Raw genomic sequence first — 16,348 nt, forward strand, 5'->3', positions numbered from 1 at the left:
TTACCCGTAGTCCGAGGAATAAATAGAAAACCAACGTTTTTGAACGCAATTTAATTACAACGGAAGACTTAGAAAAATATTTTGACAAACTTCCCGAAGTCGCAGAGCAATGACACTTATACGGAAAGATGGAGCTCGTAAAGACCTACGTCTCGATATGGTTCACATCTCGGGGGATGGATTTTATATATTTTTTGTAAAGGTTTTGCTTATTTTCAAGTCATTGCGGATAATTGCACAATTGCACTTTCTAAACGTTTATTTAAAAGAATACAATAACATATTAGTTTTCCCCGGGCCAGAAATATAGGTGGGAGGGGAGGGGGTGCCGAAATGTAAAATATAATTAACGTTTATTTTTTTACTTAAAGTTTTGAAAAGGTACACATGCAGTCTGGCTCCGCCCCTCCGCTCCCTCCCCTATAAAAGCAGAACCAGTGGCAGAGTCACTCTTTCTGTTCACAGACCGTTAGTCTCCTTGAGTCACTCTTTCTGTTCACAGACCGTTAGTCTCCTTGAGTCACTCTTTCTGTTCACAGACCGTAGTCTCCTTGAGTCACTCTTTCTGTTCACAGACCGTAGACACCTTTAGTTACACCAGAGTTTATTTTTTGCATTTACAGTATATTGGACATGGACTTTGAAGAGCATTTCGACATCGACGACGTCGACGACTCCTTCTTCAGCGAGTGGTCCGCGGCCGAGGCCAACGCCGACCCGGACGAGTCCGTCACGCTCCAACAGGTGGCGCGGGCCAACACGGCGGCCCTGCTGGAGGCGTGGGACTCCTTCGCCAGCGTGGAGGAGTTCCTCACGGCGGAGGACGTGTTCGTGGGGCTCCACAGCTCCCACCTCTCCGACCCCGAGAGCCTCCTGGCGTTCTCCCGGGACGTGGACGGCGTGGTGCTGGAGCTGGCGGCCTTCCGCCGCCTGAAGGCCGGCTACCACGCCCTCCTGCTGCCGGACGGGCTCGCCAGAGTCAAGCCGCATTGGCCGCTTCTGAAGAAGCACGTGTCGATGAAGGGCACGTCCCAGGAGGCCATGAGGGCGTGGAGCAACGTGCACGGGTGCGACCTGGGCCCGGTGGACGGGGGGTACCACCTGAACGTCACCGTCGTGCCCGCCTCCAGGGAGGACGCCAGCGTCCTGCTGAGGAGCCCGGCGGACGCCAAACTCAGCACCGCCGTGGTCATGCAGGACATGGTGCGGGAGTTCAAGGAGAGAGTCGCGGCCCTCGACGCGGCGGACCGCGCCCGGCCCACCGTGCAGAAGAACAGCATCATGGCGGGCGGCAACACCCGCGTCGCCATCGTGCAGACGGACAAGAGCTTCGTCCTGCGCCTCCTGGACGACGCCATCGGAGCGCTGAGCGTGCCCGCCGGCCTGCGGGTCATGAGGAGCCTGGTCCAGTTGGGACAGAAGGAGAGGAGGCCGGTGAGCCTGGAGGCCCTGGTGGACCTCCGGGACGCCACGGCGGTCTCGGTGCACGCCGCCGTGTCCCTGCGCAGCAGGACGCCGGGCCTCCACCTCATGTGGTCCCGCTTCGGCGTGGAGAGGGTGACCGGCGCCCACGGCTCCACCTACACCAACATGTCCATGCACGAGACGGTGAACTACCAGAGCTGCCTGGGAACCCACGGCGTGGACGTGAAGGTGAATGTAGAACGTGAATGTAGTCATAGCACGTCATAGTACATAATGTATATCATAGTAGTATAGATGTATAGCTTATATGTATAGTTTCATTATAGATATTCCACTGTTACTTTCTTAGCTTACGCATGTTTCATGATAAATGTTTTTATGTAATGTATTCCCCATGCTTTTTGTTCTTGCTTAATGTAAGTCGCTCTGGATTAAGAGCGTCTGCTAAATGCCTAAATTGTAAATTGTAAGGCGGCGCTGGCGTCCGTGGTGGCGGCGCGGGAGGAGGAGGGGGAGGAGCCCGAGCTGCTCTTCATGCAGCTGTACTGCGACGCTCCGCACACCCACCAGGCGTCGTTCACCCGGCACCCCGTCAGCGGCGCCGTGGCCACGTGCGGCCTCCTCCACCGCGCCACGCAGGCCGCGCTGCAGCGCCGGGCCCTGGAGTACCTCGCCCACATGCTGGACCTGCGGAGGAAGGCGGCCATCCTCCTGCCGGCCAGGCTGGAGTTGGTGCTGCTGTTCGAGGCGACGGCGTCCGGGCGGCGTCTCCCGCGCTGGCTCGACCCGTCCACGTTCGTCGACCAGGCCCGGCTGGAGCGGCTGCTGAGGGAGGAGTCGATGCTGGTGGCCTTCAGCGACACGCCGGCGGGGCAGGGGGTGCACACGGTGAACCAGGCGGTGCTGACGTTCCTCACGGACCGCCTGGCGCACCACTGCGGGGCCAGCCTCCACCTGGGGGGCTACGAGGCCACCTGGGAGGTCTTCCAGGCGGAACTGGCCCTGGAGGAGTTCTTCCACGGGCAGCCTCGCTCCACCCTGGACCGCACGTTCTCCGCCAGCCTGGGCACCAGCTCCACGCACGCCCAGAGCAGGACGTCGGAGCGCGGCGTGCTGGGGCTCGCGCCGCGCTCCTCCGCCAGCGTGGGCCGGGAGCCTCCGCCCATCGACACGTGGACGGGGGACGCCACGCAGCAGGCCAGGATACGGAGGATGTTTCCGCTCGGCGACGTCCTCCACGCCAGCCCGGCCGTTCTGGGGAGGCAGATGGTCCTGGTCCTCATGGGGGACCTCTACAGGAGGGAGGAGGAGGAGGTGGTCCGACAGTGCCTGCCGAGCCTCCAGTGTGCCGACCAGGAGGCGGGGCACAGGGTGGTGGCCGTCCACGACTACCCCACCTACGCCCAGACTCTGGTGGACAAGAAGGGGCACTTCCGCTACCCCGCCGTCTTCCCCCGGGCGCTGGAGGTGGTGGAGGACGCGGGGAGGGACGGCCCCGCGTGCCTGGCGGCCGGGTTCGAGGAGCTCCGGCTGAGGCGCTTCCCGCACCTCAACTTCCGCACGACCACGGGGGGCCGGAAGGCCTTCTGGGACTGCCGGAGCATGGCGGTGCTGCGGGCGGACGCCGGAGCGCCGGCCACCGCCGAGGAGCAGGCCGTCACGCTGAAGCAGGAGGTCCTGACGGCCATCGTGGGCAAGGGCCTGTCCTGGCCGAGCACGGTGGAGGTCTACGCGGAGCACGGCCTGCCCTGGCTCGCGGAGGTCCTGAGGAGGATGCCCGGGCCGCCGGAGATACGGGACGACCGCCAGAGGCTGGACGTGCTGGTGTTCCTGTCCTGCGTGGGGATGCTGCAGGCGCAGAAGTTCGTGGTGTACGCGCGCCTCAGGCAGCACATGCTGGAGGACCTGCCCGTGTCCATCCCGCGCCTGCAGGAGAGGAGGCTGCTCTGTTACATGCCGCTCACCGTCAACTACGCCAACCTGCAGCTCTACCGGCTCGGGGAGCGGATCCCTCTCCGCGTCCTGGAGCCCGAGAGGCCGCGGCCGGTCGTCGGCGCCAAAGACAACCGGCCGGAACCGGCGGCGCCGGACGAGGGCCTCCGGGAGATGGAGGAGGTGGAGGTGAGGCCGCGGCCGTCCAGGAGCCGGGCGCTTCCCGCCAGCACCGGCTCCGAGTGGACCGCGCGGGAGACGGGGTGTCTCCTTCCCCTGGACGCAGACGACGCGGGGACGCCCACGCCGGAGCGGGCGTTCAGACGCTACGTGAGGCGGTGCGGGGAGGCCGCCATATGCCATCGCAGCAAGGACGCCGTGCGGAGGAAGAGGAGTGAGCTCATGAGGATGGAAGCGGAAGCGCCGTAAAAAGGCAGCTGTTTTTGTGTGTTTTATGTTAGTCACCTGAGGCAGGTCTTTTGTTTTGTTTTATTAGTGTGTGTCAAGAAAGTGCCGATCATGATTTCTTTGCTACCGATATTTATTTTTTTGTAGAATGCTTCATATCACAATATAGCTAATATATGGATATAATATTACAAATGTTTTCCCAATCACGTTTTTGTTTTTGCTCCCGATCCGTTTCCGATCATTTGAAAATGACGTGATCGGCCCGGAAATCGGATCATGTGTGTGTGTGTGTGTGTGTTAAATTAAAAAAAAAAAAAAAAAAAAAAAAAAAATCCCCCACATGGACTCTGCCTTGACGTGGCGTGGGGGCTTGCGTGCCTCTGTGGGTCACATGACAGTCTGTGGTGTGAATCACAGAGGCCAGACTAAAGAGTCCCAGGGACCGGTTCTGCCAGACTAAAGAGTCCCAGGGACCGGTTCCGTTCCGCTCCTTGACCCACATGTGTTTCGGTCAGTTCGGCCAATAGAATGGCAGAACTGACCGAAAGCCAGAAATCTGGAAAAGGGGTTATTTTTTTTTTTTATTATTATTTTTTTTAACCTTTATTTAACCAGTAAAAACCACATTGAGACTGAAGTCTCTTTTACAAGTGTGAACTGGCCAGAACAATAGGCAAAAATAAGTGACAACTCTGCCAGTAACAAAGAATACACAAAAAACAGGACAGACATACAATGCTCATAAATACAGTACCCACTAAGGGGTTATAGGTTAACCCTTTCACGGCATCCTAGGCTGCCACGCCGCCCACTTTGAGAAACACTGCTGTACAGTATAGCTACACTAGCCATTTAAACAATATCAGATCTACAAGCTCACAACACGCTGCGAAGGGTATAAAACATATACTGTATAATGTGTGTGTGTGTGTGTGTGTGTGTGTGTGTGTTACAGGTCCCAGGTTTGGGTACCCGGCCGATGTGCAGTTTATAGATCACCCTGAAATACAGGACACGAGAATGAACAACAGAAACATGTCGTCTTTTTGGCAAGATCAGCAGATAATGGCATCTCGCAGGAAATCACGTGGCCTCCCCAGCATGCAACAGACGGACACACTGCCCCCTACTGTCCACTGTGGCTACCTTCCAAAACCATGCATGTCACAGTATCTTGTTCACGTGAATCATGAATACAGGTGTATATATGAAATAAATAAATAAAAAACGAATTACACAATATAAACAATAACCTTTTGAGGGTGCCACACTGCCACATGTGCGAGCGTGCGTGTGCGTGTGCGTGTGTGTGCGTGTGCGTGTGTGTGTGTATACCTGTCCTCCGGACATATTCTTAGCGTTGGTGTGTAGCTCGTCGATGTGAGCGCAGAACGACAGGAAGTCTGGGATCACAAACTTCTTCCGGAACGCCTGAGTTAACAACACGATGTTACTCTGTACACACCTACACACACACACACACACACACACACACACACACACACACACACACACACACACACACCCGTTAGATATTCTCTGTTTCTAGTTGTTATGAAACAATACATTTACAATACATTTACAATACATTTTATGCTGAACTGTTTTTGCACTGTTTTTTGTTAAACCTGTTTTTAACCTTTTATGATATCATATGTTTTTAAACCTTGTAGCACTCTGAGATTCCCTGTGAATGAAAAGTGCATTATAAATAAAATTCATTATTATTATTATTATTATTATTATTTCCTCCTCATGTCTGCACCACAATTCAGTCACTGAAACTCTATTCTGAACGGCTGTGTGGTTTAAAACCCCTGATGTGCTATCTAACTATAAATGCACCACGCATCTGTGTGTGTGTGTGTGTGTGTGTGTGTGTGTGTGTGTGTGTGTGTGTGTGTGTCTGCACCATGACCACACTCCAGTTACAGAAACACGGTCACACATATTCTTAATGGCTGCTATGTATATAAGGGAATGTACAGTGCTAGGCACGACAGAATTGTTGACCTATTAGCTAAAGGACATAAGTTCATACTGTATGTTTCATCAGCTGCCAAAATGTGTAAGCACTCGCGTGTTTCAACCGCCATGTTCATGCACAATAATGAAAATGATGCCTTTTCAGATGCCACAGCTAATACACCAGATATTGTTGTTGTTGTCGTTGATGAGGACAGTAGAGAAAAGTGACCATTTTGGAAGTGGCATGTACATTTGACCACAGTCTGGAAGAGGCATTCCTTACCAAGGTGCTTACTGTAAGTACCAGCGTCTTAAGGATGCTATTATACAGCTTGGCTACAAATGTAAACTACTTGTTTTCATATTTGGAAGCCTCGGTAATGTCCATAAATCAGTGGTGAGGGGCCTGCAGATTGCAGGCATGCCCAATAAGCCGAGAGCTGATCAGGCATCGGCAAAATTCTGTTCAGTGTCTGCAATAATTGGCAGTCGACCATATATGGAGAAGGCGATGCTTTCTGTACCCGTGATCTGTATCCTGAAGCACTTGTTGTAGAGTTTCTTTCAAGCTTGCTATTGTTTGTGTTCAAGAAATTCCTTGTAAAATGTGAATACAAATAAAGATGTTAAATGTGTGTGTACTGTTGCAATGGCACGTAACTCGAGAACCGTTAGCCCCACCGACTTCAATGACACAACACCACAGGGAGTTACTGTAACTCTATTCTGAATGGCTGCTATTTGTATATAAACTCTGTCACATATTCTGAATGGCTGCTATGTATATAAGGGAATGTACACAACAGCATTGTTGACCTATTAGTGAAGGACATGAGTGAATATGTTTCAGTAGTAGTAGTAAGTAGCAAGTAGTAAGTAGCCTTGCAGAGCCATGAGGCCCATAGGGGCAGGAGCCTATCTCCTGTTTCTGTAGCCATTTCAGAATCTGATCTCAGGTCAGAATGGGTTAATCAGACCAGTGTGTGTCCAGTGGAAACCTCGTATGAATCTGATCTCAGGTCAGAATGGGTTAATCAGACCAGTGTGTGTCCAGTGGAAACCTCGTATGAATCTGATCTCAGGTCAGAATGGGTGCTATTATACAGCTTGGTTACAAATGTAAACTGCTTGTGTTTAACTTTATACTTGGAACTGGAATCCTCTGTAATGACCATGAAGCCTCTGTAATGACCATGAAGCCTCTGTAATGACCATGAAGCCTCTGTAATGACCATGAAGCCTCTGTAATGACCATAAAGTCTCTGTAATGACCATAAAGCCTCTGTAATGACCATAAAGCCTCTGTAATGACCATAAATCAGTTGTTGAGAGTGAAAGCCCAATAAGCAGAGAGATGATTGGCTCAATCCTGTTCCGTGTCTGTGATGATTGGCAGTCGCCATATACAGTTACAGTATATATGGAGGCGATGTTTCCTGTATCCTGAGTTTCCAACGTTTGAGCATCTAGCATTAGTGTGTGCGTGTGCGTGTGCGTGCGTGTGCGTGTGTGTGTGCGTGTGTGTACTTTTTAAACAGTGCTCTATCCAGCGATCCATCTGTGGTCTTGGTAATCATCTTCAACATCTCCATACACTCCTTCAGCCTCGGGTCTCCTGTACGCAGTCCTGTCGCTTTAAGAGCCTGCACGCGCGCGCGCGCGCGCGCACACACACACACACACACACACACACACACACACACACACACACACACACACACACACTTTTACTCTGATTGCGTAACGGCGTTACATGTAATCCGTTACTTCCCAACCCTGATGAGCAGCTATTACAGTACTTACGGTAGAGAACCTATATGAGCAGCTATTACAGTACTTACAGTAGAGAACCTATATGAGCAGCTATAACAGTACTTACAGTAGAGAACCTATATGAGCAGCTATTACAGTACTTACAGTAGAGAACCTATATGAGCAGCTATTACAGTACTTACAGTAGATAACCTATATGAGCAGCTATTACAGTACTTACGGTAGAGAACCTATATGAGCAGCTATTACAGTACTTACAGTAGAGAACCTATATGAGCAGCTATTACAGTACTTACAGTAGATAACCTATATGAGCAGCTATTACAGTACTTACGGTAGAGAACCTATATGAGCAGCTATTACAGTACTTACGGTAGAGAACCTATATGAGCAGCTATTACAGTACTTACAGTAGAGAACCTATATGAGCAGCTATTACAGTACTTACAGTAGATAACCTATATGAGCAGCTATTACAGTACTTACGGTAGAGAACCTATATGAGCAGCTATTACAGTACTTACGGTAGAGAACCTATATGAGCAGCTATTACAGTACTTACGGTAGAGAACCTATATGAGCAGCTATTACAGTACTTACGGTAGAGAACCTATATGAGCAGCTATTACAGTACTTACGGTAGTGAACCGATGAGCAGGTATTTTTTCGGCGCCCTCTGCGATGGTGTAAAACAACAAGTCCTCCAGACTGGGGAGAATGCCTGCCTGTTTCCTCCTGCACGCACACACACACACACACACACACACACACACACACACACACACACAGATTAATGATCCCAAACCTGTCTAGACACAGACAGACAGACAGACAGACAGACAGACAGACAGACAGACAGACAGACAAAGCTTAATCTCTCTGCAGGCAGGAAAGCATCACGGCAGGAGATTAATCCACTATTTATTTAAAAAATGTTCTAAACAATTCTTTAATCACATACTTTTCAAGCGTATATAGTATCGTATGCCATGTGCGCCGGTAATTATCCTCCCCCCCCCCCCCCCTCCCCGTGGCGTATAGCGGAACGCACGCTCGTGCGCCGGTAATTATCCTCCCCCCCTCCCCGTAGCGGAACACACGCGCGTGCGCCGGTAATTATCCTCCCCCCCTCCCCGTAGCGTAGCGGAACACACGCGCGTGCGACGGTAATTATCCTCCCCCCTCCTGCACCATGGAGGCACGCGTTCGTTGTGCCTACAAGGTATATACGGTGAGGTCACCGGTGAGGTCACCTCCTGCTGCGTGCCCCGCCCCCGCGCGCTACGGTTACGAAACACAACATCTGGCCTATCCTCCTTTATATAATCCTTCACCTGCTGGACAGAACAGCCTGGAGACTGTAGTGCTTATGAACAAAATAAATGCCGTTATAAAATATTACTCAGTGATTTTCCACCCAAAATGGGTTAGGCGACATTGGCTGCACCGAGGAGGGTGATCACTGGCACACTGGCATGCGTGGGCGGGGCAGCAGTAGCTGGATGACTAAAACTATGACTAAATAGCCTATTAATTCATTAATTAATTGACGATTTTCCTCAGCAAATAAAAAGTAGAGTAAAATGTTAGGCGGGGATATCCACAAGGAGAAGTCATGTCATGCTTGACCACGTGCAGGTGAAGCACTCTGAAAATAGCAGATCTACAAGCTTGTAGACCGGCTATTTTTGAAACACACCTAAGTATACATGAGGGCAGGCATTACGACAACCATCAAGACCTGCTAACATACATTAGGATCTTCTAAAATCAACTGTAGATTTAGTTGACTAAAACTACACTATAACTAAAACCTTTCTAATGACTGAAATTAAATGTAATTTAATCAAAAGACTGAAACACACAAGATACTATGTTGTAAATACTACTTGATTATACTATAGTACTATATAAATGCATACATAATACTATAGTATCAGGAGGCATGTAACGATATATATAATTAATGAAAAACAATTGATTCAAACAAATTTTAATTGCGTTTAAATCTCAATTTGAATCGTGACGCAAACAGCAGAGGGTGCGTAAAAAAAAAAGAGAAGAAAATACAGGATCTTTATGAGAGAATATGGGATATGTTCCCATTCTCTGAGAGAATGGGATTTGTTCCAAATCTCTCATGGGAACATGGGGGGGGGGTTTGGTCACTTATCTGGAAAATGATTTTGTGTTCAACATCATGAAAAATCACATCGTGAACCTGGTATAGAGCGTCGCAGTCCCTCCCCCTTTCAGAACGGCGAGTGGCCCAGGAAATGAATCGCAATGCATTTTCTCCATAGACATTTCTTAAATGATTTATATAAAGACGGTTACGCCACGGACAAAGCCAACTCGGATCGTGACAAATCATGACAATGAACACAATGTTTTGGGGCCGATCAAATAATTAAATAAAAGAAGAAAAACAAAACAAATAGTGTTGTCTCCTGACTTTATTTTCTAATGATTTGATCGGCCCCAAAACATTGTGTTCATTGTCATGATTTGTCACGATCCGAGTTGGCTTTGTCCGCGGCGTAACCGTCTTTAAATAAATACTTTAGGAAATGCCTATGAGGAGAAATGAACGGCGATTTTTTTCCCGGGTCTCTTGAGGGGGCGGGACTGCAACGCTCTATTGTGATTTGAATAGTAGAGTTGAGAGAATCGTTACATGCCTACATAAGTATTAGTAGGCTATCATTTCACTACTGATATAGAAATACATAATTATACAGATACTTACAACATGATCAAAGGACGAGAACACACAGCAAAGGAGACAAACAGTGAACCGTTAACATTACTGAAAATAAATACAGATTATAATGATGATGGAAACAAAAACATAATGAATCCATGCATGGGGTCTTCAAAGCTGTTATTTTCAGGGTTCTGTACTTTCAACACAAAGATTTGGCGCCCCCCCCCCCCCCTGAGGACCCCCTGGCCTGTAGTAACTCTGAGGACCCCCTGTAGTAACTGTGAGGACCCCCTGGTAACTCTGAGGACCCCCTGTAGTAACTCTGAGGACCCCCTGTAGTAACTCTGAGGACCCCCTGTAGTAACTCTGAGGACCCCCTGTAGTAACTCTGAGGACCCCCTGTAGTAACTCTGAGGACCCCCTGTAGTAACTGTGAGGACCCCCTAGGGATCCCAGACCCCCTTTTGAAGAGCCCCCCTGAAGCGATATAAACATTACTCCTATGGCACCCTCTACTGACTCACAACAGAACTGCTTCGCTATTATAATAATATCTACAAAATATCTACTTTGACTGGAAAGATAAAAAGGTAAATCTACAAGCTCACTATAGCTTAAATGTTTGTGCCAGAGCAGGGATGCTGCTGAGCTTGTAGATCTGATGTTTTCATTATAGAGTGTTTCTTCTATAACATTGTGGTCAAGACAAGAAAACATGAGTGTTTGATCAAGATATGCCAAAGGTCATATAGGCTGCATCAATGGAGGCAGCAGGTGGCAGGTGTCCAGAGTGTTTTAATGAAGGGAGAAGAGTCTAGGACGTGTGGAGCGTTGTCCAGGGTGTTTTAGAGAAGGGAGACGAGTCTAGGACGTGTGGAGCGTTGTCCAGGGTGTTTTAGGGAAGGGAGACGAGTCTAGGACGTGTGGAGTGTTGTCCAGAGTGTTTTAGGGAAGGGAGAAGAGTCTAGGACGTGTGGAGCGTTGTCCAGGGTGTTTTAGGGAAGGGAGAAGAGTCTAGGACGTGTGGAGCGTTGTCCAGGGTGTTTTAGGGAAGGGAGAAGAGTCTGGGACATGTGGAGCGTTGTCCAGGGTGTTTTAGAGAAGGGAGAAGAGTCTGGGACGTGTGGAGCGTTGTCCAGGGTGTTTTAGGGAAGGGAGAATTGTCTAGTATACGTGTGGAGTGTTGTCCAGAGTGTTTTAGGGAAGGGAGAAGAGTCTGGGACATGTGGAGCGTTGTCCAGGGTGTTTTAGAGAAGGGAGAAGAGTCTAGGACGTGTGGAGCGTTGTCCAGGGTGTTTTAGGGAAGGGAGACGAGTCTAGGACGTGTGGAGCGTTGTCCAGTGTGTTTTAATGAAGGGAGAAGAGTCTAGGACGTGTGGAGCGTTGTCCAAATTGTCCAGGGTGTTTTAGGGTAAGGCTCAGACTAGAGTGAGCTGTACCAGCATGCTCTGAGCAAGCCTTTGTAAATGGTCGGAAAAAAGCGCGTCAGAAGAAAGCGGTGAGTGAGTGATGTGAACACAGAGAGGGGTTGTGTCTATTTGGTGATGAATTAGTGATGTAGAAAGAGAGCAAGGTTCCAACAGCAGGTGTTGTTGTGCCTCTAATGTGTTCCTGGACCCTTAAGACATGGTGTATAGTGTGTGGATATACACACTAATGTTTAACCCGTTCTGACCTGAGATCAGATATACACACCAATGTTTAACCACTGATAACCCTGCAGGGTCAGGGCTGTCACAATAAAACATTTAAGTTGGTGATTAGTTGCCACACAAATAATTTATTGTGATTAAAGATTGGGTGCCGTGATTTTATCAGGTATATAAGGACTCAAGGAGGAAGATTTTCTTCTCAAAGAAGTGAAGAAAATAAATCTAGGTGAGCTGGTGAAGAAACAGTATTTGTTAAAACGTTTTTTTTATGTGTGCATCAGTTCATTAAGGATATGCCTGTTTTGCCTGGTGGGTGGTGGTGGTGACCTGGTGGGGTTTTTGTTATTTTCCATACCTATGTTTGATTACTTTGTATTACTATTTGTATATATTAACGTTTGGCGAGAACCACATATAAGCCCTCCCTGGGTTTCTTTTCTCACCCTGCATGCACACACTTCTCTTCTATTGATGTTACCTTTTTGTATATACCGTTTTTATTGTACGAATAAACTAAACTAAAACTATATCACTGTTTTTTCATTGGCACTTATATGACTGTCAAGGTTTCAGCCTCCAGCTGGAAGAAACCCTCTAAATATACAAAAAGGGAAGACACCATTGCCCATAACAACCACAAAGGGAAGGATGAAGTATTGTCACCTCATAAACATATACACAACAATCACGGCACTCCATCTTTTAACGATTTAATTGTGTTTTTTGGTATTTTGGAAACATTATGAATAAGTTCTGTTTGGCCTTTTAGGCTATTTATATATATCAACAGTTGAAAAGGGCAGGCGCATGACAACTAGAAATTAAAGTCACAAAGGGATGCGTTGTATATGTAGATCATGTAATGAACAACAGGGCTGTTTGTTGTTCACTATTTTGTTGTCAGCACCCAAAAAATAGCAGATCTACAAGTTCACAACAAAACACTCTTTAGCGATGAGCACAACAGAGCTATATGAACAATGTTAGGCCTATACTGAACAGATATATACAGAGCTATTTATCACTGTTATATTATGATTATGCTATTATTATTTATTTATTTATTAGTAGTAGTAGTAGTAGTAGTAGTATTATAGCCTTTCTGTGTTACCCTTTTAGCACCTCTTCACACTAAACCCAAGCGTTTAGGTTTTAAACAGTTTTAAACACATAATTTAATTTGTAACACTTTTTAAACGTGTCAGTGTTTAGATTATAAACAGAAGAACATGTTTAATCGCCTGTAACACTTTTTAAACGCATAAACGTGTTTAGTTTTTACAATCAAAGTCAGTCATGTAGGTGTTTAGAATTTGAACACTAGGTGTTCTCGTGAGGTGTTTGAGTGAACTCGTGTTCTACTGTATTGTATGAATATTAATAAACACTTGGCATTTTATTATTACACACATGGTGTTTAGGTTTAAACGCGTCACATGTTCCAGGGATTTACAGTGATATATAAATATGTATCACTGTACCCTTGAAGTATTAAATCAATACAAATATAAATAAATATCACAAATGGAATTAGTGTTTATATTGTGTTAATAAGGCTATAACTAAACGTATAGCCTATAGTCCATGACATGTGTGGTGAGCTGTATAGGCTATAGCTATTACGTGCGTCATATCATAATGCTGTTATTTATCCTATTATTATTAAATAACACAGCTATTCGTGCCAGACTCCAGAGTCATGACTGAGGTTAGCACGGTTAGCGGCTACTATAAGGAGAAGGTAAAAAAAAAAACTACCGCGTTCCACGCAACGCGGTGACCCGTAGAACCGCGTCTGGTCCACGCTCCGCCGCTATCCGCGGCCACACATTTCCACAGGTCACATATGTCGGCGTGTAACTCACTTCTCCGCGTCCTTGCCGGCGGCAGCAGCGATGGCAGCATCGGCCGCCGAGTGCCCGCTGCTCATGCCCGTCCCCGGGCCCATGCCGAAGGTTCGAGTCCCGAGAGAGCACGAAGAAGACGCAGCTGGAAGCCTCGACAGCAATACCCTGAGATGATGCAGCAACATGGCTATTCAAACCTATAAATAAACCCTGCAGGGATGCTTTAAAATACTGATGATACAGTGACTCTATCTTCCTCTGTGGATGGATGTAAGCACGTCTCGTGCACTGACTGCAGTAAAGCCCCTATAATAATAATAACGGTTTGCTCGCTGGTGTCGGTTGACTCCTGGCCAGTAGTTGCCAGGTTTTGCGAGAGAAACAAGCAACCAGGTTGTATTATATATGAAAAGTTGACAACAAGCCCAAAATAAGCGAGCCCTTTAGCCCTGCAGTGGTTCCCAAACCTTTTCATGTCAAGTCAAGGACCCCTAACTTGACACTAATTAGCCCCTCGGACACCCCTTTGAAGAGATATGCCCAGGGAAGATTTTTACGGCTCTAGCAGAGATTCTCAACCCGTTTAATTTGAAGGACCCCCAGTTTGACATGCATTATAGTCTACAGACACCCATTTAATGGCATTTCTATCTCTGGGACCCCCAATTTATATTGTAAAATCAATGTTAATTTAACTCAGAGAGTGTGCATTTAGTTCCAAACTATATCCTTTATCTTGGGACCCCCTGGAACTCCCTCAAGGACCCCTAGGGGTCCCTGGACCCCACTTTGGGAACCACAGCTTTACCCTATGGTGTAACGATATAGTAACTGCATCGAAACATCGATTTAAAATTTCAATAATTGAAGTATATCGAAATGTAAATAGCAACATTGACTTTGTGTATGATCGCATCGAATCGTTTTGCAATGCAAATAATCGTTTGTATCAATACTAAGTACTCGTGTGTTGTATTTAGCACATTTTAGGATAAAAAATAAAAAGAGGGGTTTAATTATAGGCCTACTTTTCCATTCAATATATCGCTACATTTGGTCAATCGATAAATGTGTGTATTCTTTGTGTTCATGTCAAGGTGCGGGTTTGTCTTTGTGTTCGAGTATAATGTCTTAGAAATATTTGCCAGAGAGAGAATCACTGTTTACTTTTATTTATATCCACATTCAGTTTCTCTTAAAAGAAACCTGCGCTGTTCACGTTTCACACAGATTTAATTTCTAATGCTAAATAGTTACTGTATCGATTTTAAATCATTGTATCATATCGCCATACTGGATAAATATCGTTCATGTATTGTATCGTCAAGACGTCAACCAATTATCGTGAAATACGTAACTTAATCGCTGTTTAAATGTATTAAGTTAACGGTACGTTCCTTTAAACATGCGGCTATTTGAAAATAGCCAATCTAGAGCGGCTATTTTATTTTTATTTTTATCTTGAACATGTTTTCTTTTTACATTTTAACAACACAACAATTATATCTGGGGCTGGGGGTCCTTCACCGTCTGGCTTACCAATATTTATAAGCAGCTTTACAGGAAAAACAAGGCCGAAGTCGCTTATAATAAGCGGACGTGGCAACACCGTTTCCTGGGCTGGGCCTGGGGCCTGTAAGCACCGCCTCTCAACTACGCACACGCCGTCCTATTGGCTGAACGACGGACTCGTGCCGGAGCCCGGAGCGCATCGTCCTGGCTGCTGCTGCGGGCAGCTGTTGTCAGTCATAATAAAGACCCCGCCCTCTCTCACCCACACCCTCCCCCTGCACTAAACCCAACTAGATTAATATAAGCCTATATACCATATTCATAGCACTAAAGTGTATATTTGTATGTCTTTAAATGTTCTGATTAGTGATGAGAGAGATTAATCGGTGTCGGCTGATATTGGCCTTAAACCAATTAATCAGTAATCGTTATCGGTAAAATAATAATTCATTCATTCATTATTATAATTATGTTGAAAATTTAATTTAAAAAAAAGCCTGAAAAAGTATTTTGTGATAATGAAGGCTGCAAATTATATCAGTGTTTTATGGGGAAGCTTTCGAAAGAGTCAATATTTGGAACATTAAAAAAAAAAGACTACATTCAAGCTTATATAATTATGTTTTATATGTTGGGAATCTATGAGTCAACATTTCAATAACGGTGCATCGGTCCCTAGTTTTGGAATAAAGAGGCATTGCTTTTTTTCAAATTCAGCCTTTTTCCAGAATGGCCAAAACAATTATATTTTTTTAAATACAATATTAGGCATTGGTTTATATCGGTTATCGGCCATAAAATGGCAATTAATTATATCGGATATCGATATCGGCCAAATTGTTCTGAATTCTGATGAATTGAAAACAGAAGACCCTATAAATAAATGTGTGTAAAAGCCTAAAGGACTTTCGTTTGAAATATCAATCAATCAATCAATCAATCAATCAATGAATCAATCAATGGATCAATCACTCACTCAAACCACTCTCTGGATACAGGCAGGCCGATCAGACAAACGGACATATTCCAAAACAGATTCCTAAAAAAAAGAAAAACAAATCATGAATTAAAAAAAAAAAAAAATCAATGTTTTGTTTAGTTTTTTTCCCCGCACACAACGC

The 16,348-nt window shown here is 46.5% G+C and overlaps 1 protein-coding gene across 1 annotated transcript in view; it reads right to left on the reverse strand.

Annotated features, from left to right (window-relative positions):
• Positions 1-13,940, reverse strand: part of LOC308311657 (glutaminase kidney isoform, mitochondrial-like) — a 26,783-nt gene extending 12,843 nt beyond the window's left edge. Inside the window, exons 1-4 of the mRNA XM_080758438.1 lie at positions 13,734-13,940; positions 8,148-8,244; positions 7,264-7,379; positions 5,104-5,233 (exon numbers count right to left, since the gene is read on the reverse strand). Coding sequence (XP_080614564.1) covers positions 5,104-5,233; positions 7,264-7,379; positions 8,148-8,244; positions 13,734-13,900 — 510 coding nt within the window. The 5' untranslated portion in view covers positions 13,901-13,940. The remainder of the gene's footprint in view (positions 1-5,103; positions 5,234-7,263; positions 7,380-8,147; positions 8,245-13,733) is intronic.
• Positions 13,941-16,348: the final 2,408 nt, after the last annotated feature.

Source organism: Protomyctophum bolini (assembly GCF_963924005.1).
Source record: "Protomyctophum bolini genome assembly, chromosome: 24".
Lineage (NCBI taxonomy): Eukaryota > Metazoa > Chordata > Actinopteri > Myctophiformes > Myctophidae > Protomyctophum > Protomyctophum bolini.